General features: G+C 32.9%; 1 protein-coding gene across 1 annotated transcript; it reads right to left on the reverse strand.

The window, feature by feature from the left end:
* Nucleotides 1-393: 393 nt before the first annotated feature.
* On the reverse strand, nt 394-14,383 carry LOC124364188 (cystathionine gamma-lyase-like). Its single transcript, XM_046819480.1, is given in 9 exon segments — nt 394-619; nt 3,280-3,443; nt 3,446-3,456; nt 5,096-5,248; nt 5,980-6,115; nt 6,221-6,355; nt 7,180-7,279; nt 8,338-8,525; nt 13,146-14,383. Coding segments are annotated over 9 exon segments (1,176 nt in total). The 5' UTR covers nt 13,281-14,383; the 3' UTR covers nt 394-465.
* Between the last annotated feature and the right edge of the window lie 10,369 nt (nt 14,384-24,752).

A 24,752-nucleotide genomic window follows, 5' to 3' on the forward strand; every position in this document is an offset into this window, starting at 1 on the left:
TCGAATAACTTTTTTCTTCTTCTTTTTTCTATCCCTTTATATGGCCATCGTCCACTAATTACTCGTCAGATTAATATCGCTCGGTTATCAGAAATACATAGCGTGTATACATCATGAATGTCTGACTAGCTCAAGTATTTCCATGTGAATGTTTTTTTTTTACATTTTTGAAAATTTGTCCACGCTTTCCTCCACACTGAAATAAAAAACTTAACATAAACTTTTTTCGTTTTAAGACTTAATCTTCACAATCCTATAGACCCCCATGACGCTTTAGTCACTGCAAATTTAGCATCCCGGGCTTCCCTACTATAAGTACTAGGGTTGCCGTTGACGTAAATTTCGGCTAAATTATAGTGTTTCTTGCACATTAGTTTAAAAAAACATCCATTATAAAAATAAGTGATCATTTAATAAACAACATTATTTAGACATTACACAATTTTATGGTGTTAGATAATTTATTCAGCCCTTCTTTTTACTAGCCTTCAGTGCTTGATCGAGATCGCCAATCAAGTCTTCCACAGACTCAAGACCCACTGATACTCTAATCAAATTGCTGGTGATTCCAATCTTCTTACGAACTTCTTTTGGAACAACAGCATGAGTCATCAGTTCCCTGCAAAAAAACATTTAGGTAGTTAAAAATCTTTAGTTCTTGTAATGGCACTTTAAGTCTATGATATATTCTAGTTACATAGTAGCCTACTGGATACTTAGAGATGCAAATCTACTAATAGTATAATTTGTTTCTTTAAATTTTTTGTCAGTTTAAAAAAATGTAAAATTAATTGAATAAATGCAATTATGTTGAAGGGAATATTTTTAATGTTTGTAAAAAATAATCCAAATAAATGAATACTCATTCAGTGTTACAATGCTGGTAGGTATGAGTCTGGTGAATTGTTAAAAGCATATAAAAAATATACAGGACGTTGGAAGAAGCAACATCTGCTATGTTAAATTAAATAACCAGTGTATAGTCAAGTCAGACTTCACTGAATATTGAGAACATAACGCAACAGATTTCAACGCCATCTTTTTCATTCATTCTGCTTCTTAACAAATACACATAGAAAAATATGGAAATTTTGAATTCAAGCAGTAGGGAGTAACAGTGAATAAATATGTCTCAGCTCATTAATATGGAGTGCAAAATGTACACATGGAGGTAAATATATATTCTGGACATATGAAAATCCAAAATCATATTCTAAAATACATTTGATATTTTTATAGTGCAAAAGAGGAAATAAATTGCAAAAAGAAAAGAAAACAAATCAAATAACTTTAAGGACACTGTATATATTCAAAATATGTTTCGAACATTAGCCATGGAAACATCCCAAGCAGCAAGCAAAACCCAAAATAAACACTAACTGTAACCAATGCACGAGTTTAAAAATAAGAACAAATGTTATGTACTGCTGAATTTGTAACAGATAATGTGTAATAAGTCGTATAATAACAGAATTTTAACATTTATCACTCCAAATGGCAATCATCTAAATAACAATGATCCGAGTCTAGCACCCAATTGCAATATTCTAAATACCAGTAATATCAATCTGAAGTATGCCTGATTTTAGATTTGTAACAGTATATACGATTACACTATCATGAAAATTTGTTTATCACTGCAATCAGAAAGAGTTTCAGATTTCAGTAGTATCTTTGGTTTTGCTATATTACGACAATGTGTTATACAAAACTTAAAAGAAAAGTGAAACAATCATTATGCTATCTTTGTTTTTATCCCATTTAGTACTATGTTTCAACTGGAAAGTGAGTATTTGGATGGAAAAAACGGCTGTGGAAATTATTAATGGATGTGCATTTTATGTTTATAATACTTTATAGTGTTATGATTTACATTTGTAATGAAGAAATATTTGAAATTATTAATAATTAGGCCTGTGTAATATACACTATTGTGTGGTGTCGTAATATTTCACTTCATTTTAAGAAATAACAATAAATATACTTTTGTTTGATGCAAAGTTTTAGACAAATTTATTTGTTTACATGTTCTTAAAGATCAGTATAGATGTCAAGCATTAATTCACAATCAATACTGTAGTTAGAGCAATTGGAAAAGTTCATCCTAGATATGCGTTCTTGCTCTCTCAACAAATTCAGCCAGGCTATAGATGGTTTTGGATATGAACCAATTAAGTGAACAGATAAATGTTGATGTAAAATAAATATTGTGATGACTTTTTAAAAACAATTGTGTCATATGTACATAATTGTATTGTATTGTAATAAATTAGTGGTTAACAACTCAATACTTTTGTACTGTTTGCAGTAGTGAACCAACATCATATTATTCTTCTATAAATATACGTATTATACGTTAGAGACAAATTCTATAATTATCTAAAATTCTTCTGAAAACATTAGATACATTAGACTACCAGTTACAGAGTTATCCTTAATAATTTTCCAGTGTTTGCACTTATTCAACCCTTTATTCAACTACCTTTTTTCATTCCTGAACAAAGTGAAAATCAAATGGACAAGTATTAAAGATTTCATTAAGTAATTAATTACAGACAAAGTAATAATTTAAATGAAAAAAAGGATTACAAGGCATTCAGTTACTTATGCGTAGGAGAGGTAAACTGACTAGGTCCCTCTTAAGTATAGAAAATCTAATACTTTTTTTCAATACTTTTCTTGAAAATAAAATTACTTATAATTGTATATCGGTCTCTTTTAGACCAGGGAAACACAAATAATGTTGGCTCCCATTAAGTAACATTCGTTGTAATGTTTTATGTAAAGTATAAAGAAAATTGACATGGATATAATCTGTTACTAGAGCATTTACTTTCATGCATTTTTTTAGTGGTGTGATACACATTGCTATGGTCCAATATGTGTATTGCTTTTTAAGGCATTTTGTTACAAATTATGCAATGTGGACGACGGTTCATGTTCATCATGCTTGTGAGGTTTCTCATATTGCCAAAAATAACTTATGTACAAATTATGTTAGTAAACATATTAAACCAGAACTTTAATGTACTTATACACCCTTAAAATAGATTTTCAGTAATATTCCAGACTACCGTCTTCTGCAGGGTAATCTTTATCTGTGCTTAATTGCTCTTTTAAATTTCCAAAAATAGGTGTTAACTTGTTTTGAAAGAAATTAAAGTTTTTTTTCAAAAGACATTGATTTTTAACAGTTTTTTAAAGAAGATCCATGGATAATAGGATCCCTCTCAAAATTGACAGTAGGTAACACCACTGCAGTTATTAAGTATTACACACGGATGATTGACGAGACTTTCATAGCCGCCCAAGCTGAGAGCGATCTGGAACATTTTGAGAGCCTTGAGGAATGCTGTAGCTTCTTCTAATCCTCCATGTAAATAAATGGAGAACACACCACTACAGCCAGACCAATTGCGTTTGGCTACTTCGTGCTGGGGGTGTGTGAGGGCATACCTGTGACAAATATGTAGAATTAAGGTAAGTATGAGGGAACCAATGTAGAGATTTTATGTATCTGACACAATATATTTCCAGATTTTATAGTCTTTATTTATCTGATGCACAAATTGCATTTATTCTGTGCACATGTAGTTTTTCAATGAGTAAGAGGTTGGTTTTCTCAAATGCGTTATTACAGTCTATGCACAATATAAGTATTCTATTTAAGTTGATTAGAAACTTAGTCTAGTAGTCTGTTTAACTTTTGGAAACAAAACTACTAAAATCATACATGTTTACATTAACACAGTTTACTTAGGAGTGTATAATTTTCCTAATACAAGGGATGGGGCCTGTATAATATTTAAACTTACTTATTGCACATAAATACACAACAGGGGTAGGATTAGTATTTGTTGGCCAACTCTAGCAAACATGTTTTGGAAAGTCAAGTGACTGGGACATGTTAGTCAAGTGAATTTTAACTTGTGCCAAGTACTTGTGGTATTTTTGTCCCATATAGTGTATTAGGACATTAATTACCAAACAGCTGTATTATATTAAATGTTGCCTCCACGATTCTCTGTCGGTTTAGACCATTACTAGTAAATTCTACAGACCAAGAACTTTATTAACATAGGCAAGCCAAACCTAGATGTCTGACTGAATTTAGCAATAGGATTACTCAATAGAATTCAGTAGTGTTCCACTAGATCATGTCAATTGTAAAATTAGGGTCAGCCGTTGGATTTTGCTGTAAGCAGGTGTCCTAGTGAAACTTCTGAACTTGAATTTTTCTATGGTTATCACAGTCTTATATAAAGAGATGGTACATTACACCAAGTGTAAAATATCCTAAATTTAATGGACAACGACCTCATCTGGAAAATCAACAAGTTGAAAATTTAATATTGAATATATCAATCAAGTTTGTGTTGTATTGATAATGGATCGACATAGGATAAATTATGCCCATGGACTAGCATGAGAAAGAAGAGTCAAGTTTGTGTTGTATTGATAATTGATCAACATAGGATAAATAATGTCCATGGACTAGCATGAGAAAGAAGAGTCAAGTTTGTGTTGTATTGATAATTGATCAACATGGGATAAATTATGCCCATGGACTAGCATGAGAAAGAAGAGTCAAGTTTGTGTTGTATTGATAATTGATCAACATGGGATAAATAATGTCCATGGACTAACCTGAGAGGGAGTAATCAATATTGGTTCAGTTTATACAATTTTGACAGAAGATGTTACTACCGTTAAGTGAAAAAGTGCTCTTTCACACTTTCTATGTATTGGATTTCTTGACCAAACACAACATTCCACATTTACATCAGACAAACTACTCACCTAACATTACATTGATAAATGTTACATCACTTAAGGATGCTGCTTAGAGATGTTTCGAAATTACATTAAGCAACTTACATGAAGTCCAGTAAACACTGCAAAGTACATTGCTGGACAATAAAAATATATTTTATAAGTATTATTGTATATAGTAAAATTTGAGCAGGCACAACCTGAAATTGCAATGTGACATTATTTTTATGAGATGAACTCAAGATATTTTACAATGTACAAAAAAAAAAAAAAAAAAAAAAAAATACAAGTTCCAACAAACTGTATTTCAAAGTTACGGTACCTGGATGCAAAACTTGCTTAACCAAGGGGTGAGACTCTAGGAAAGCTCCAACAGCCAAGGAGCTTTTCATGTGTTGATCCATCCTAAGTTTGAGAGTCTTCAGACTTCGCATAACTAGGTAACAGTCAAATGGTGATGGGACAATGCCAGCAGCTGCAACAATTCCAAACTCATCTTTTCACTGAAATTTATTTTTATTGTGTGTTCATATGAGAATTGGGTATTGTATGATTTTGTAAAATGAAACATTTTCAAATGAACAAATCAACTTATAAGACACCGCTAGAAGCAGGTAGTTTGAATTCAAACTATAACAGTTTGATAAATCACCATGATATTTAAATATTAAATGCTTACATTTTATTTATTATTAATGATGTATGATCTAAAAAGATAACAGAATTTGGACATTGGCTATCATTATAATGTTAGAAAAATAGAACACTAGGTTTCAATTATTGGAATCAATCAACAATTTGAGAAATTGAGCAAGTGAAAGAAATTATTTTCAGAAATGGCGTAAATTTCCATAAAGTTTACTTATGGGATAATAAATCATCGAAATATTTAGAAAAAGACCTAAATTTCTTACATATTTTGGAAACACAAATCTTTGTCCTCTTTAACATCTTTGGTCGGAAGAATATAATAAAATTATTAATAAAATTCGAACAAATCTCATTCTATCCTATTCATTATATATCTGAAGTTACAACTAAGTTACTTCAATATAAAATTTTATCATATGTTAGTCTATGGTAGTCTGACTAATTTACTATCAAAATTTGTGTAAATATTTTGTATTATATCTTAATTAACATGAAAATTAACTAATTAACTGTGCATAAGTCTTGGACATAAATACTGTATTGATTCACACCCACTTAACTGGATGAATTTGAGTTGTTTATTCATTGATTCATCATTAAGTATTATAGCTCCCATAACCACATCTGAATGTCCATTGAGGTATTTGGAAACAGAGTAGAGTGAGATATCAGCCCCAAGTTCCAACGGTTTCTAGAAGGAAAGATATTTTAGTCTTATTGTATCTTTCATACAGAAAAAGAGGATTTATTGTTAGTTTTTGTTTTAACAAAACATAAAAATGTACTTGAAACTAACCTGGCAGTAACACGTGAGAAAAGTATTATCAACTATGATCATGATGTCTTTGTTACGAGTTTTGACAATGCTTGCTAATTGAGGGATGTCAGTGATCTTCATCAAAGGGTTTGTAGGGCTCTCCACCCAGATCATCTGAAACACACAACGGAATCTCAAATTAAATTACGAGAACTTAAAAGCTATGACAAAACAAATAGTTGTAAAAATAACAGTTTTTATTGGTTGACTTGTGTTTAACTTTCTATTTATATTTATTAGAAACAGTTTTTGGATATTTATCTGTTACATCGACCATACCAACTTTATTTATGTTTTTGGTTAAAAATAACAAAAACATACCTAACCATAACTCTTCCATATGTATTAACCTATCTTACTCTTATTTCAACATACCCTACTCATATCTTAACTTTTTATACCTACATTTTAAACCTATACTACCCAGGGCAAATATATTTATCTATGGCAAAAGTTCATATTTCTACATACTATTTCCCTATCCACAATTAGAACAGATCCCTCACTTGCTTGTTTACCTCACACCGTTATAATCAATTAATATCTTGGCTACACATAACTTGTATTGGTTGTGTACAATTTTTTTTAACTTTTTAGTTTAAAAATTTAAAAAATATGAAATTACAAGTCTGTCTTTGAATGAATAACTGCAATTTCTCCAAAAATTATTCGAAATAGAAATCATACGTTTAATACAATTTTATGAAATAAATATGTAGCACAGAAATATGGCAAGAAAAACATATAAACCATTCTTAGATACCTATTCCCTAAGTTTTGTATATTTACTTGGTGATAGATTAATTACTAACCTATAAGAAAATCACTTTATAGACAGGATAAAATAAGTTGTGGCAAAGATGTTTACCAACTCAATTATCATTAAATATTATTAACTAAAAGGGATATCTGTAGTTTTAATCTTCCTACTAACAAACCTTTGTATTTGGTTGAATGTTACTGCAAAAGCTATCAATGTCTATGGGACATGCGTATGTCGTTGCTAGATTACATCTTGGTGCGATACTCCGGAAAAAGCTGTAAAAGGTTTGACAGTCAAATAAAGAACTACATTATTGTAGAATAGTTTCCTAATTACTTTATTCATCTATATATCTGGATTATTATTGAAAATTTTTCAAATAAACAGCACTTATGAAAAGTGATGCAACTGTGAAGATGACTCATCTATATCTATATTTAATAGTCTATACTCAGCGCCGCATTCAGCTTTGGCTGGCCCCGAAAGAGGTATTTGACCAGGCTCCTTCATGTCCCTCCACCGCGCCTCCATCATACCGATTTACCCCTTTCCCCCATTATCCCATTGACAACATCTTATTATTCTGTTAATGATAGTAAGATTCAATATATTTTGCTAAAAATAAATACGGAAAATATTTTATTAATAAAGTTGGATAAGAAGTGTTGATACACATGCAAAGCCTATAGTTTGTGTCAATTTGAAGCATTAAATCTGCTTTGAATAATATAAATACAACAAAAGTATTTAAACTGGCTTTTAATAATTCTAATTTTTAAACAAAAATATGGAATTTTACTTTAAAATAATTTATAACTCAAGCAAAAGCAATAAAACTATACATGATGTTATATGGCTTTGTGATGGTTAAAAACCAAATGATTCAATCCCAATCTTACTTGCATATAAACAACCTGGTACAGGACATTGTTATGACTATTTCTTGAAATGTAAAAAATATACATATGTGATTATTTTGTGACCTAAGTGTATTTAAAAACAATTAGATATTATTTATAATTTACCACTGACAAAAAGTCACTTATTTCCAATTAACTTTTTTCACCTATTCCATTAAGTTCTCCTTAACTGTATTAGTTATTTTACCTACATCACATACTTTATAATACAAGTTTTACATAACAATTTTCCTTGCATCAATTACAACAACAAAATCATATGACTTCAAACAAATGACATTCTGCACTGATTTACCATGAATTTCAGCAAACTCGCATTCTCTGTTATGTGAATGGTCTTGACTTTGAAATTAAAGCAAGATAATCATCTATGACAAAAAAGCCCAACAGAGAAATATAAAAGTAACACAAACCTGTTGGTACCACCGTAGATGTCATCAACACAAAGTATGTGATCACCAGCCTTCAATAGGCTGGTTACAGCTGTGACAGTTCCCATACCTGACGCAAAGCAGACTCCGTACTTGGCACCCTCCAGGGCAGCTAAGCACCGTTCTAGACATGACCGATTTGGGTTATCAAACCGGGAATATGCAAATTCCTGTAGCAACAATACAACTCATGAATCGTTGTTCAATGTTGTTTCGATTCCATGTATTGAATTAAAATTTACAAAACACAAGGTTATTCTTAATTATCGAGACTAGCAAAAAGGTCTGTGCTGAACAATAAATTGAATGTGGTTTCAAACAAATAACCTAAAATTCAGTGTATCCAGGGCCGCACTCAGCTTTGGTGGGCCCCATCATATCCCGCCACCGCACATTTGTCGACACGGTCCCTTCAGATAGTCGTGTGATGGAGCCTGGTGCTGGCTCCGATAAAATTGTCTGAAAAAAACCAGTCTGGGTACGGGCCTGAATGTATCTGTATCTGATATTTTTAAAAAGCTCTTGGAAACTTGAAAATATACTTTCAAAAAGTTAGTGTGGTAACTGGTAGTTTGTGGTAAGGAGTATTACACATGTTTAAATGAGACAAAGTCCTCAGTTTAAATTATATTTTGGGGTTTACACATTAGCTAACACTCCTGCAGTGAAATTACAGGTACGTGTTTAAATATGGTCATTTTGCTATAAAACCACTTTTAGGTAAAAAGTTATACAAGGAGTTGCTACTAAACAACAATTTTTTTAACTGTCACAATAAATATATAAACACGGATAAAACAAAATGCCTAAGTTTTAAAACAAAACAAAATAAACAAGCAATTACTCCATTCATTGAAATTGAAGGAAAAGAAATAGTATTTTGCCAAAGAAGTTAAATTTTTGGGGCTAACAGTTGACAATAACTTATCATTGGATGCTCACACCAAAATTATTATAAATAAGATTAATTCTGGCTTGTACGCAATAAGATAAATGTCTTATTTATGCAGTACTGACACCTTAAAACATCTATTTTTCTCACATTCAGTCTCACATTACAATATATGGACTGTGTGTATATGGGGCTACTAAAAAAGAAAATCTCAATGCAATACTAAAAGTTCAAAAAAGCTGTCAAAACCATTTTTAAATTATTTTTTTTTTTTTTTAATTTGTCAAAGAACGTTTTAAAGAACTAAATATACTAACTATATATGGACTTTATATTTTTGAAGCCATCATGTATGTTAAACATCAAACATCCATCAGTAGCAGTCATGTGGTGCATCACTATGACACCATATATAAAAATTAATTTGTGATCCCTTGTCATCGTTTGGAATTACTCGTATATAAAAAGTGAGGGTAAATTTACTTGTTTTATAAGAACGTTAAAAGAGTTTTTGGTAGATTAACTTTATATTCTTTAGAGGAATTTGAGCACTTTCCCTTAAGACCTTAATATTAAATTTTGTAATAGTTAAGTGCATACTGTTTAATACTTGTTAGGTATCTGTTGAAAATTAAATTATAAAATTTATATTACAATTATATATTGTGATATGACTACTTTGTTCATTAAATTGACAATATTCGATGTACAAAATATGAAAATGAATGAATAACGATTATTTTGATTTGATTAAATCACTGGCTTTTTTTTCTACAGCACATCAAGAATAAAACTAGGCTGAGAGTAAGGTGTCCAGGTGTTTAATTAAAGAGTTGCTAGCAAATAACTGGATGTTTTTACCACAGCACATCAAGAAAGAAACATACTACGCTAAGAGTTAGGTGGTCAGGTCTTCAACTGAACAAGGAGTTGCTTATAAATTAATGGATTTTTTTGATACAACACACCCAGAAGCAAACTAGGCAGAGGTGGCCAGGTCATGAATTATACAAGAAGTTGCTATCAAATAACTGATTTTTTTGCTACAGCACATTAAGAAAGCAACTAGGCTGAGAGTTAGAGGAACATGTAGAAAGATGAAGTATGATGAGAGTACTGGTTGAAGATGCAGAAAGAGATAAGATCAGAGGGATAGAGGTGTTTGGGGTCTAGGGAATGAGCTGACCTCAGTTCAGGTAATCCTCAATGAACTGGGAAATTACCTTTCCATAGGTGACACTCAGTTGCCACTCAAGACCAATGGGGGATTGAAATCCAACCAATGGTTGGGCTCGGATAAATGCTAGTTAAGCGTCTGGCAAGAGATGGCCCTTTTTTTGACTGAACCCCAGGATCTAGGCTAGTGCCTGATTGTATACTCTATCAGTCAGGGCAGGGGTAGTGTGTCACGAACTGAGCCCTTAGGGATTGTGCCTTACCTGGTCACGTGGGGCTCTAACTGGGCGGACTTTTTATTTCCTCTGTACTCATGGGACCTTTTATAGATCCTGAAATCAAGAACCCAACAGATCTTGATCTGGAAAGGTTACAGCAGGCAGGCATTGGCTTTAGGTCTCTCTGCCTGTTCATCACGCCCAACTACCATCAACGAAGATTCAGCAGTTGGTGGTTTGATGTAGAGTTCAAGCAGACCAGCTTAGGACGCGAGGTGTTGCAACTGATCATGGGAATCAAGGACCTTCAGGTCAATCTGCAGCACAATAAAGCTGCTTCAGCTAAGTTCTGCAGACAGTTTTTGGCAGAAGAATTTCACGTGGCTCTGATACAGGAACCCTGGATTTGTAAGGGTAAAATATCTGGGCTTTCCATGGCAGGGGTCAAAATTGTTAGCGCCCATGTTAATAATGCCAGAGCTTGTATTCTTGTAAGCAACAAGGTGAACAGCATTCCTGTTCTAGAATTCTGTTCCAGGGATCTCTCCACAGTCAGGCTGATTGGGGCTAGTGCAGGATGAACCCTGTTGATTATATCATCATATCTCCCTTATGATGATGTGGATTCCACACCCTCCAGAAAGAGATGGCTACCTTGGTAGATCATGTTGGGAGGAGTGGTTTGGAGTAGGTGATTGGCTGTGACGCTAACTCACACAATGAGGTTGGGGCAGCACGAACACAAACAGCAGAAGCAAGTTGCTTCTGGAGTACATAATGTCCGGCAGTTTGGTGATTGCAAATGTGGGTAATGTTCCTAGGTTTCACAAGCGGACGCATACGGAGGTGATAGATGTGTCCATGATAATGGAGGGTATGGTTAATCGGATACACAGCTGGCATGTGTCTGACGAGCCCTCCCTCTCTGATCATGCTCACATCTGCATTAAAATCAGAGACCTGGAACTTAAAAAAGTTCAGTATAGTAATCCGAGAAACACAGACTGGGTGTCATACAAGGAGAACCTAAGGGTAAAACTAGAATCTGGTTCTACAGTCGCCTTTCCCGAAGGTGATGTCTGACCTTTTCTTACTAAGTAGATTGGTGTTTTCTCAGGTTATGGGTCTCATTACGGGAAATGGTCACCTCAGGAAGCATCTTCACAGAGTTGGTATCCTTCAAGAGGATCTGCTCTGTAGAATGTGTGACGAGCAGGAGGAAACTGCTGAACACTTGCTCTTTGACTGTCCTGCAATAGCAAAGGAGCGGTATGCCATCTTTGGTAGTTTGGACAAGGGTGGCAAATTTCCCTAGGAGGAACTGAACGGTTGTTTTCGGCAGTTTGTATAACTGCTGAAACCGTAGACTGTTCGGCCTAATGGTATGCTTCCAGGGTGTGCAAAAGGCCCTTGAGGCTTAAGTGTATGGCAATAGGCCACCCCATAGAAGAAGAAGAAGAAGATTAGGGAGGACTGGTACAAAATACTTCAGTTCAGTGATGCTGGATATTGTCAAGTATGATAATGATAACTTGAAGAAGAAAAAGAATTTTGGTGAAAAGGAGTCAAGAAAGTGTTAATAGATAATATATTGTTGAGAATGCTGGAAAATATTTAGGATGAGGAAAATGAGAAGATAGAAAGTGTTGGAGGGAATTTTGTGTCATATAAATTTAATAACATTTTAGATATTGAAATGATTGCATCTTCAAGAAGAGATGATCTAGATATAGTTAGGTGAAGGAAATTAAAGAAAGTGTGTAGAGAGGATGACTGGTAAAAGATGCTGGAAGAGAGAAAATGTTAAAATAGAAGCTTGGAGAGAATTTTGATACTATAGTAACGTTGAAAACTGCAGGCGATAATGTTGGTAAACTTGTAGAAGAAAACAAGTACCAGATCTTGAAACAACTTCAATTTTTACAACACAATAGTGGCAAAAGTCTGTAATACTCTGCCTTCTTTCAAATCTATCCATCAAATCTATTAATTATATTATATTAATATAATTATTAATACTTAAAAAAATACTTATTGCAATACAACTTAAATATCTTTTAGATCACCTCAGTAATGTAATGTTTATTTTCAAATACATTATCATATAGAAGAAAACAAAATCCAATAAGGAGGGGCATCCCTGTATGTGTAATTCTAGATGTAGCAGCACTCAGGGAAAGTTTTTTGAATTACTCAAAATACTTCACATTATTAAAGTCAAAATTATACAGCAAATTACATCAAATCAATCTAATATACATTTTAGTTTCTCAATACAATCATTAAAATATGAACATACTGTGCAGTTGAGTTCGTCCCATATAATGATCCAAAGTAGCTTCTGCATGCTAATATTTAAAAATATTTAAGGGGTACTCTTTAGTGTTGTATTAAATATGTTAATTAAATATCCCAAAGAGAAATACTTCTAATTAATTTTCCATAGGAAGTCAAATAATCAGCTAGTTCAATGGAACATACAGTTCACAAGTGTTACCTTATACCTTGTACTGGCCAGGACCCTCTTGTTTGTAGGTTGAAGCAAGGATGATGGGTGGCACAACAGACATAGGGGTCCACTGCTCAGCTTCAGAGCCAACCTGAATTGCTTTTGTGGAGAAATGTGGATCTTTCTTCATGGAATACTCACTATCACCTGAAGACTTAGAATTTATTAAATATTATGTTTAGATAAACACAATTGAAATTTTATTATGAGATACTTTTTTTATTGATTAATGTTTGCAGGTGTTTCTTTACAACTAGGCAGCTAACAAGACAGTATGGATGAGATCTACAGTTCATTGAGAATGGGAAGTGTATAAGACAACACTTCTTATCTATTAATAAAATATTCAAGAACCATGTTTTCTGTAGTGATGCTATTTTATGCTGTGTATACAAATCCACCGTCCTTTGTACTCTAATTCGATTGCTCCTTGCAGCATCACTTTTCTAAATGAATTCTACAGTGTTTCTACTCATCAAACTTCACTGTACAAGTTAATCATAAATTCTATAATAATATAATTACACACTCATATGCTTGTAATACAACAAAAAAGGATACTTTTTAATACCCATCATCACAGACTCTCTCAAAAATAGTAAACTTTATTAATTTATTAGATTTCATAATAAATTACTCTAACAGTATTAGACACGGTTTCCATTTTTAAATACTAACTAGCTTTCTGTGAACAAGTATTACACACAAAAAAAAAAAAAAAAATGAGAGCATGGTAGCATAAGTTTTTGCTAAATGTTGTTGGCCTTTACTTGGCATAGTTTTAGTATTTTATGTTTTATTTTTATTTTGGTTTGTACACATAAAAATACTTATGTTATTTCTATACTCCTTTCTCTTATGGGGTGTGATGTGTGTTTGTGTTTTAAATACATGTTTATGTATTAAGTTATTTATCACCTGAGAAAGAGCATAGATTTCAGTCTTTGAAATATAGAGTTATACTTTTTGTAACATATAATGATGTATAATTCTGAAATCCTATTATCCTTTCATTACAATACTTTTACTAAATACTGCTATATACACTAATGTTGTGCTCATAAAATTCTTATTTAGGAATAAATGTTTAACAATTTCTACGAAATACAAGAATATTTAAGCATTGGGACTCAAGATAAAAAAAAATATTCAAGTACTAAATAATAAAAAGTCAAGACTTAAACATTTTAGGATTGGTGTAAAATTGGTAGTAATAGTTTAAAAAGTGAATTAACTGACCTGTGAGGAATATAATCTTTTCGTGATTATGCAATATCTACAACACTGTTTGACCAGTTTAATATTACTTCTAAATGAGGATATTCTAACAGTAGCATGCATAATAATTTGTCATCCGATAAATTTGTTTAATAAGGACCGTTAATTACTGATTAATTTGTACATAGTAATCTGTGTAACAAATTGTTTTTTTAATTTCATTTTTCAAACATATAAATTTTATAACCTTAACTAACAATCTTATTAATACTTTTATTTGCATTAGAATATTTATTTGATAATATTTACATTATCATTTACTCCAGCTGATGCAATTTCACATTGATTAAAAAAACATACAGAGATTAAACCTAATATACATTATGGTATATCAGTTAAAAACTAGCCTAAACACAAAACATGACCCTAATAAAATACCATATACAGCTTGGAAAAACCTACTACAGCTATTCAACATAAATAATATATAAACTACTGACACAAAACTAAAATTACATAAACTATTTTCAGTGAAATAAATTTGTAGTAGTATAAATTAGACATAGTTCTAATCAGTGGTTTGCTATCATCGTTTTCTCATATTATTAGTGAGTGACTTGTATGATCTGTTTCCAAACTACTAAAATGATTTGTTTTAATGTGTTTCAATAGAGATATGTTTAGTGTTTGCCAACTACTATATACCTTTCACTGTTCACAATGATTTTCCATGTGAAAATTTTAAGTAATTAAAAGCTTAACATTTATAGTTTGTCTTTGTTTTACCACAATCCTTCCTTATAGTATGAAGCTGATTAGGAGAATATTAAGCCAGTAAAATAAAACTAAAGGATGAACCAATAGAAAACTAATTCCCCATCCAATCCATATAATGCCCCAGGAGGAGTTAGTTGTATAGGAATTGCTCTAACCTGTAATTATTGACTACTCTGCCACCTATACACCTATGCACACATTATACAATATTGCAAAGGGCTGAACCAGACACATTTTGCATGGCACAGCAATACATGACTTATGACGGGTTTAAATAAATTTGATACGCTTGACTTAAACTTGAAAAAGAGTTTTATAATAATAATTTTAAAATCCAGTATAAAAGTTCCATAGAGAGTCAAAAAAGAATTATAATGCTTTAGGTGAATTAATTTTGCCTGATCCTACTGAAAAATAATTAAGATAAAAATACATTGTTGTACATTTTTATAAACTTATATAAATGTACTTTCTATAGCCATACAAATACTATTTAGATGAAAACAAAATTGTTACATAAACAAGGTTAGGCCTTCATTTCACAGTTCTTACTTTTGTAAAAATTAAATATACATAAAAAATAACATAAACTTCTATAAATATGATTGTTCTTCTGTACATATTTAAATTTTAGTAAAACAATTTGTTCATCCAATAGAATACAAACTGTCACAATTATACACAAAATAATGCAATAAGCGAATTTTGCTGATTTTGTAGTTTTTATTGATATACTATAATTAAAATGTACCTACAAACTTCTTTTAAGTTACTTACATTTTTTTGATAATTTGTATAATATATATATACAGTATACACACACACAACAAAACTTTAGTACGAGTATATTTTGGATTTATTCAAATCAACTTCACATTGGCTGTGTGGGTTTTACTACTTTATTTTAATAAATTCATTTTTTAAAGTAAAATTCAAACGATTCAATATTATTCTTCAATAAATTCTTTTGTTGTAAACTAACATTATTTCCAGAAACACTGATATTTTTAAAATGTCTGTATCTTCAAAAATAGATGAGCAGTGATTAAAATAAGAAACCCTTCCAAAATCACAGAAAGTGCCTGCTATTTTAGGGAAAATTATGGCCAGTTCCAGGGTTAAGGGATCCAAACATATGGAAGTCTCCCACCCCAGTTTCTGAAGTTATTCTTTCGTCAGCTTTGTCGTATTTGGGCTGACATCATGAAGCAAATCATGCACCAATTGTAAATGTTCGATTGATTCAAACAATTGTTTCCATACACATTTAACATTCTTTCATGAATTTTATAACCTTTCTCACCTTCCATGACTAAAAATCTGATCACGGCACATTGCTCTTCTACAGTTAAATTCTCAAGCGGACTTGCTCGAGTTAACTGAGTAAATTTGAGGCTATGTTTACAATATATGATTGAACAGCTGATCAGATGTCATCGCAAGGTTGTAAACTTTATGTCCTGAAAGTTTCATATGTATCAATTCAACTGTTTTTGAACAGTAGCAATTTGTCTTGTTACTTATTGAATGACCCTCGTATTACATACTTAAATCTAAAGAGGTTTATTGTAGGTACTGTGAAACATTGAGCATTTTGTACAAGATATTGGTTTCTGTAACAGTAAAATGTCATTCACAAAGGTTTTACGTTGTTTGTAATATCCCTGTCTGGTGGTTGATTTGGTCAGGGATCTCTACACCAGCGACAGTTCTTATCTCAGTGAAAGTGAGAAGGTCAGAAATTAAGCTTTTTATAGAAGATGTGGCCACACCAGGCCCTTGCGAGTTTTGTTATGAACGTTCTTTGCATAGTGTCGTTTGTGTTGAGGTTATAAAAAATCTGAGCAATTACTGTAGGAACCCACCAAAAATTGTGAAAAGCTGTTGCTGATGCGTTTGACAAAGTAGTTCTTTTTCTTTTTACTTTTTATTCCATAATATATTCTATATCTATTCCACCTTTGGTCATGCTGTAGAATATGATAACCGCCGGTTTGTTGGCCTCTGATTCAGGGTCAATGGAGTCATCATCATAAAATGTTGTCATCAAAACGTTTTTATATTTTTTGGGATGTATATGGCACTAATGTGGCTTTATTTGGCTTAGAGCCAAAAACGAACATGCTGCTACCTACTGATCTGTCTTCGACGTCTTGGGACAGATTCTGGAATTTTTTTCATAGTCCCTACTACCGTGGTTATGTAATGAGTATACAATTCAATAGCGAGCAGAACAGATATGTAGTAGTTGTCCAGATCTATCTATTAGCTCTAAGGGTCTCATCACCAGGCTACTCACCGAGTTGTCTAGTGCATAGGCCCCAAGGGCTGTTTATCTGGGTATAGTTCCATGTTTAAGACATACAAAGTTCAAGCATCAGACAAGGTATAAATTTTAATGCTGTACTGTATTTGATTTGTTGCTAAGATACACGGAATCCACATTTCCCCGGAATGCCTCCAGCATCTCATCAATTCTCATGTACTCTCCAGGAGTATAGTCTTGTGTATATTGATTCGCAAAACATTCAAATACTTCCCTAATTGGAGCTAAATTGTCAACTTGTTTTCTTTCATCTCTAGTTCTGTGATAATGGAACATAATTGCTCTAAGAAGCTGATGAAATAAAACACCAAAAGCTGTCTTTTGTAATATGACAGCTTAGAAAAAATCCTGAGCAGTGCCATAATTTAGCCACATTTCAACAGTTTTCAGGTGGTTGCCTTATTTGACTCCTAACATATACAAAAATCTTTAAATGCTAAAATCTCATAAACATTTGTATTAGGACAATCTTGTTGCCATGAATATAGTTTGAAGCTGTAGAATTCAAGTGGTCATTGGTAAAACTGACACCATATTATAATATCTGAATGATTTTATCTGCAAATAACAGTTTCTAAGAATCTAAAATTGCTCTAGTGTTTTTAGTAGAACCTTTTACACTTGGAAATATTGTTATCAAAATTATGTTGAGACGTTTTCTTTCTTGAAGCATAATTTTTTTGAAGAAAGCAGCTTGTAAAGTTATCCTTACCAACATATAGTGGAACAAAAGGTCATCTTCCAGACTCTGTTTGGACACATACAAGTTCCCTTGAAGATCTAACCACTAGTACATGTGGTGTGACTACAGATTCATTTCTTATTATGCCCATAGCTGATCTATGAAGTATGTTCCAAAAGTAACAGGAATTTTAATTTTTTTTAAATATTAATTTATTTGTCTACATATATGTTGTCATCTTCAAAATAGTCAACATTATACATTATGCACTTGTGCGAGCGCTTCTTTCAATCCTTCTCATACTCGATCTTCAGGATAGCCTTTAGCTTTTTCAGTGATGCACTTTCAATGTAATCCATCCTTGTTTTGACTCACTTTCCTCCCACCTCCCCAAGAACATAAGGTTCTCTTTATTTTTGGAAATAAAAAAGTCACATGGAGCCATTTCTGGAGAATATGGCTAGGGCATCTTTACAGTACTGTTTTTGGCCAAACTTTCATAAACAAGCAACAAAGTGTGAGCAGGTACGTTGTCATAGTCCAATAGCCATGAATCGTTTTGCCACAATCCGGGTTTAGTTAATTTGGATTGTTTCATGAAATGGCGTCGAACTTAAAGGTGGTACTATTTATTGACCTTATAGCAAGAATTCATGATGCACTATGCATTAAAGTTGAAGGAAACAGCGAGCATGGATCAAACACACTGAAGAATCTTCATGTTCAACTACATTTGCGGTTAAGTTTTCGGTCTTGGCGATCCAGAATGCCTCCACTGGGATGACTAAGTTTTAGTTCGACGTCATATCCGTAAACCCATGTTTTATCATCTGATGTAACATGTTTCAATAATTCTGCACCTTCATTGAATTCATTTAGTAACTCCTGAGCAACTACAATTCACAGCTGTTTTTGTTCAAAATTCTACCATTTTGGAACAAATTTTTGCTGCTATACGTTTCAAACCGAAAACATTTGAAAAAATTGTATGGCATAAGCCAATTGACATGCCAACATCATCAGTAACTTCTCTTCGTAATACAGCGATCATTTACAACAATTTCTTCCAAGTTTCTATCAGTTGTTGATGTGCTGAGGCATCCGTTATCTTCAATGTCTTCACGGCCACCATGGAAACTTCTATAACACTTGTAACTTATGTTTTACTCATAGCAGACTCACCATAGGCCTTTGTTAACATTTCCCAGAGTTTGTTACTCTTAACTTAATTTTTTACACAACATTTGATACAAATTCTCTTAACCACTTTGTGACAAACAAAAATTGCTGAGTTCATAAAAAATGTCTAGCCTTAGCAGCAGCTACTGAAAAAGTAAACAATGAATACAGCTGGAAATTTTATTATACTTTAGCAGCTTGATTGCCAACAAAATAAAACATCTTGACAAACGAACTCTCAAAACCTGAGCATAAGCTGAAATTTCCAGTCTAAAAGTTACATTGTTGAACAGAACCTAAACCACATCATTTTGTCATTTGAGTGCGATTAATGTTGCTTTGAAGCTAATTGAAGTCCAGTCACTAGTAAAAAATTTAATTGACCAGTGAACATTTTCGTGTAATTATTTTTCATAACATTCGATGTGGATTATCACGATAAGAGTGCGTCAGTGAACTTAATGTATTACATTGCATGGAGTTTCATCACTATGTAATGTAGGATGGCCTAGCACTATAGAAACTGGTATAATAAGTTCAAATGTGTCCGATGTTCACTCCAGGACGAAATCCATGAAGTCTGTTTAAAATCTGTCGTTATGCCTGGAAACATTGATACTAAACTTGAAGTGATTAAACAAGATCGTTATGTGACATACCGTGAGATTGAAGCATCTTTGAAATAAGTATGACTAGCATTAACAATATATTACGAATCATAGATCTAGGCATATGATCCTGAAACAAAACAATTGTGTGGGTCTTTCAAGACAAGCCAAATCCAACAAAAGTTGTTTTTGAAAGAAGCACAGCAAAGCAAATGGTTGCCCATTTCTTGGCATCACCGGTCATTTGGCAACAGTGGTGTTAGAGCAAGGTAGGACAGTCAACTCTGAATGGTTGTTTGCCAGAAGTAATTGTAGAAAATTAGAACACGTCAAAGAAGAGGCAAATCGTTCTTTATCATAACAACTCTCACACCATTGACCAAACAATTTAATTTTTAACAAGCTAGAAGCTTGAGTTGATAGGCCATCCACCATACAGCCGTGATTTGGAACCCAATGACTTCTTTTTGTTCTTGCACATCAAAACAAACTGTGTGGTTAATGATTTTCAACACCAAAAGAAATCGTTTTTGCGTTCAAAACGCATATTTTGGAGCTACCATAATCGGAGTGGAAAACATGCTTCAAAAATTTGTTCAGATGCCAAAGTGTTTTAATATTAATAGAGAATCATTTTAAAACCAATAAAATTAGATTCAATCATAAATATTTCTTTTTTCGTTGTTAGGCCAGAAATTTCCAGCTCCCTATCATTTTCACCAAACTGTTCAGTGTCCGTATCATATACTGAATGCTCTGACAGGACAACTGAATCACTACCATTACCATAAGAAGGGAAGCAATCATCTTCATCCTCCTCTATCCACTGTCAGGATATTTAGCCATTACAAAAATTCTAGTGTTAATCTAAATAATACATAAATGATATAAAAACTAATGGTGTCTGTCTGTCTGTGGGAACTAAATCACGTAAAAACTACTGAACTGATAGTACAAAACTTTTACATGCACATTCTTAGTGTTCCTGATAAATATAGGCCCATTATTATTTTGAAAATCCTTTCAGGCTATGCCCCATTGGTCTATAAAGTTGTGAAAAATTCCATCTTGGTCTCTTTAAGTTCCATTATAGAAAATCAATATTATTAATTGAAATAGCCTGTTAAATGAAATCAACTGTTGTATTTAAACATTATATTATGACATTACAAAAATATGTTTAATTTAACCGATATTTTCAATTTTTTCTTTATGCTTGATAATAACAACACTTCTTATTTCAATCTTTCCTGCAACCTTTGTTGAACAGAGTAGAAAAATATCCAGATAATAAAATTAAAAGTTTTAGTAAAAATATACTTTTTACTGTACATTTTAACAAATATTAACCCTTGAAATGGCAGTCATAATTTACATCACAGTTTTTCCTGCCATGAGTACAGACATTTTGCATATTACAATTTGGGTGTTATTATGGTTTAACAAGGTTTTATTATTAAAAGCTATTATTACAGTCATGATTCAGTAGTAAAAATATCTAGTAGAACAAAAAATAAACACGTCATGTGGTATTTTTTAAATGTAAAGACAACAAAAAAGTGTTTTGGGTCTGGTACACTTATATAAGAAAATCACTGATTCTGTTAACTTCAACCCAAGCCAACTAATTAATTAATTTGGCGAGCCCTCCCACCGGCTTTACCACAGACCAGTGACTGTCATAAGTGTACACCAGACAGCAAAAATTAATAACGTCATTGGGAATCTAATCCACGATCCCAAGGCTAACTAACACCCACATCAAAGAATAACGCCTTAGATCATGCAACCATCCCGACTTCATGTCTTGAATGTGCAGATAGCTCACTTAAGATACCTGCTGTTGCTGTTCGAGTCAACTGTAGTCCATGCCATTTCTAGGGTTTAAGTATGCAGTGCTTGATCAGTGTTGTAATGCAAAGTGCTGCGTATATATATATCACACCTCATAATATATATATAATCTTGACCGAGAAACAAAACAAAATCAACTATAGCATAAATAGTACTAAGATCGGGGTAAATTAAAATAGCCATAAATAAACAATTGATTATGGCAACAAGGCAAACAACATTGGCATCGAAAATATAATTCTCTTGAACTGGAAATGTTATATATTATTATATTAATATATTAAATATAAAACTAGAAAATGTGTTCATAACACTTGCACGCTAAAAGGGGGACGAGTATAGATAGTTTTATTACAAATACAACAAAATAGAAAAACATTATCTCTATATTTTATTTTAGTGACATGCCAAAGGGATTTCTAAAATAAAATCAGGGTATCTAAAATTTCTAACATCATAGAAAAAGTTTTTTTTTTTACTTGAAGCGACCTTCCAATAAACTAGATTGTTTATAGCAGCCTTTGTAAGCCTTCTTCAATCGTCTTGTTTTTCCCAACAACAACAAAGACACCTATCTGTTTCATGGAGAATGTGATACCCGGTTTCAGCTACAGATAATGTTGGATACTCATCAAATCCCATAAGATCCAATAAATGCTTTCCTTAAATGCAATAGTAGTGGTTTTGTTTTGACAATTATCTTTATAGGCGAGCCTTCAATTGACCACACATGTATCAAAAAGTAACCTTTCTGCTACCTTATGATACCATCTCAGTGTTCTTTGATTTACAGAATGGCATGCTGCCCTTTGGACTGCTGTCTATTCCCACTTTTAGTGTAATATACTGTGACGCGACTTAAGGTTTGTAGATAATATTACCTTTCCTATCTCTTTTCAACATACTGAACTGGGCATTTTGTCTGGAGAATAAAGGTATTCCTCTTTTCAACCCATTTTGCTACAACAATGCCGTCTTTGTTTTTGGCTGCAGCCATTTGTTCATGTTTTAAATTTATATGTATAACAAAATATTTCGGCAACAACTTGATCAGAGTGGATGGTTCCAACTAAATGGGTTTTTCTTTATAATAATGGTAGTAGTAATTATTAACATATATTGTACTTCCAGAATTAACAAAAGGGTCCATGAGCTCTAAAGCTACAAATGCCCTCCTGAATAACTCTGGTGTAATGTTTGATCCATTTCCTGAGTAAAATTTTATGCTTTTTGTATACCCCTTACTACCTCATAATTTGAACACTTTGACACAGTGTTTGTGTGCTTTCTTTCGCAAGTACTGCCGAAAGATCAGCCTACCCCTGAATGACATCATAGATTCATCAATGGTTAATTCTTCTTATGCAGTTTTGATAGTTTTAAAATTTCTGCTCAGTATTTCAATCAAGGGAGAAATTTTAGCTAGCCTATCGTTCTGTTCTGGGTTTTGATTATTATTAAAATGCCAAAATCTTAGCAGAAGTTAGGACCTGTTTCTGCTCATTACATTACCTGCTACAAAGGTTTTGTATAATATTTTAGTAGGCCAATTGTCACTAATATTGGGATATGAGGCTAGTCCCAACCACATCACTAAGCCCACAAAAACTTCATGGTTTGTCTCATTCAAATTTTTTAACCAACTTGTACGACTAAGACGCCGACCAACGATTGTTTGGGCAGCATTTTGATTGTTTCTGTTACTAATAATTGAATAACTTCATAAGTCAACATAAGTTCAAGCTTGCTATCTCTTGGAAAATTTAACTTGTATTTTGGAGTGCAGGTAAAGGTAAATTGTCTTCGTAAAACCTTGGTAATTGGCCCAAAAATCATGAAAGATAAATTGCTTCTCCTACCTCTGATTGCCAGTTGTACATCTTCATTGTTGAGGTCGTCCTTTAGGCGATGCAGCAGGTGGACCATCAGGCGGTTCAGCAGGCCAAACATCGTTGTCCCCTTTTACTATATCACGTCCGTGGCTTTGATTGTTATTGACGTTGTCATATGGAAGTGGGAAGTCAGTAGGATCAGAAATGTCTTAAACAATGAGGTCTATGTTGTCAGTAGGTGCATCGGTCTCCATAGCCTGTAGCTGATGGTAGGTAGGTGATAGTGGGGACTAAGCTAGAATAGAAGTGTTAGGTCTGACTCCCTCATCGTCAGAGTCCGAGTCAGGACCACTTGAATCACTGACGGGTGGTGTAAAATAACTTCAAACTGATCCACGTTTGCTCCCACTACTTTCCCCACTTCCATTATTTAGTTCATCAATCAACAGTCTATCGATTTCAGAAGAATGTAAATGTTCACACGTTTAATCTCAAATTTAGAAACATGAATCACAAGATGATCACAATAACGCAGGCTACTTACTAATACTGAGCTAATACTGATACACAACGGTAAACAATGCCAGCTGATATTGGCCCGAAACTAGTAGAGTAGTCTGCTGTTACTGGAAGTAAGTTCTGCCAACTTAAGACAACAAAACAACTCTAGACACAGCAAAAACAATTTTGTGCTGCTCGGCACAACATGTCAAATTACAATTAATGAATGTTTTCGAAATTTGACATGTGTTACCCCGATCGGTATACAGTTTTAAATATTATATAGGACCAACATGAAAAATAATATAAATTTAGAATGTCTTGCTGGGTACAACAATATAATTGTTATCAACACAAAGATTTTTTTGTGGTATGGCATTCAGATGGTTACAAGGTCATTTTAGTGGCAGCAGCTAACATGTTACCAATAAAAGTGATACAGCTGGTCCTGTGTCGAGATGGCAACTAAAAAGCATGATCAAAACCTATTGATGAATAATCCATAAACTAACGGGAAAATATGAGTAAAATAATCTGTGAGGCACTAGTTGAGTTTCAGAGTGTTATAACTATGAGTCAAAAAGATTTCTTACTGGTTTTGTTAGATGCCATCTAAAAAGGGAAT

Source organism: Homalodisca vitripennis, chromosome 1, assembly GCF_021130785.1.
Source record: "Homalodisca vitripennis isolate AUS2020 chromosome 1, UT_GWSS_2.1, whole genome shotgun sequence".
In the NCBI taxonomy this organism is placed as follows: Eukaryota; Metazoa; Arthropoda; class Insecta; order Hemiptera; family Cicadellidae; genus Homalodisca; species Homalodisca vitripennis.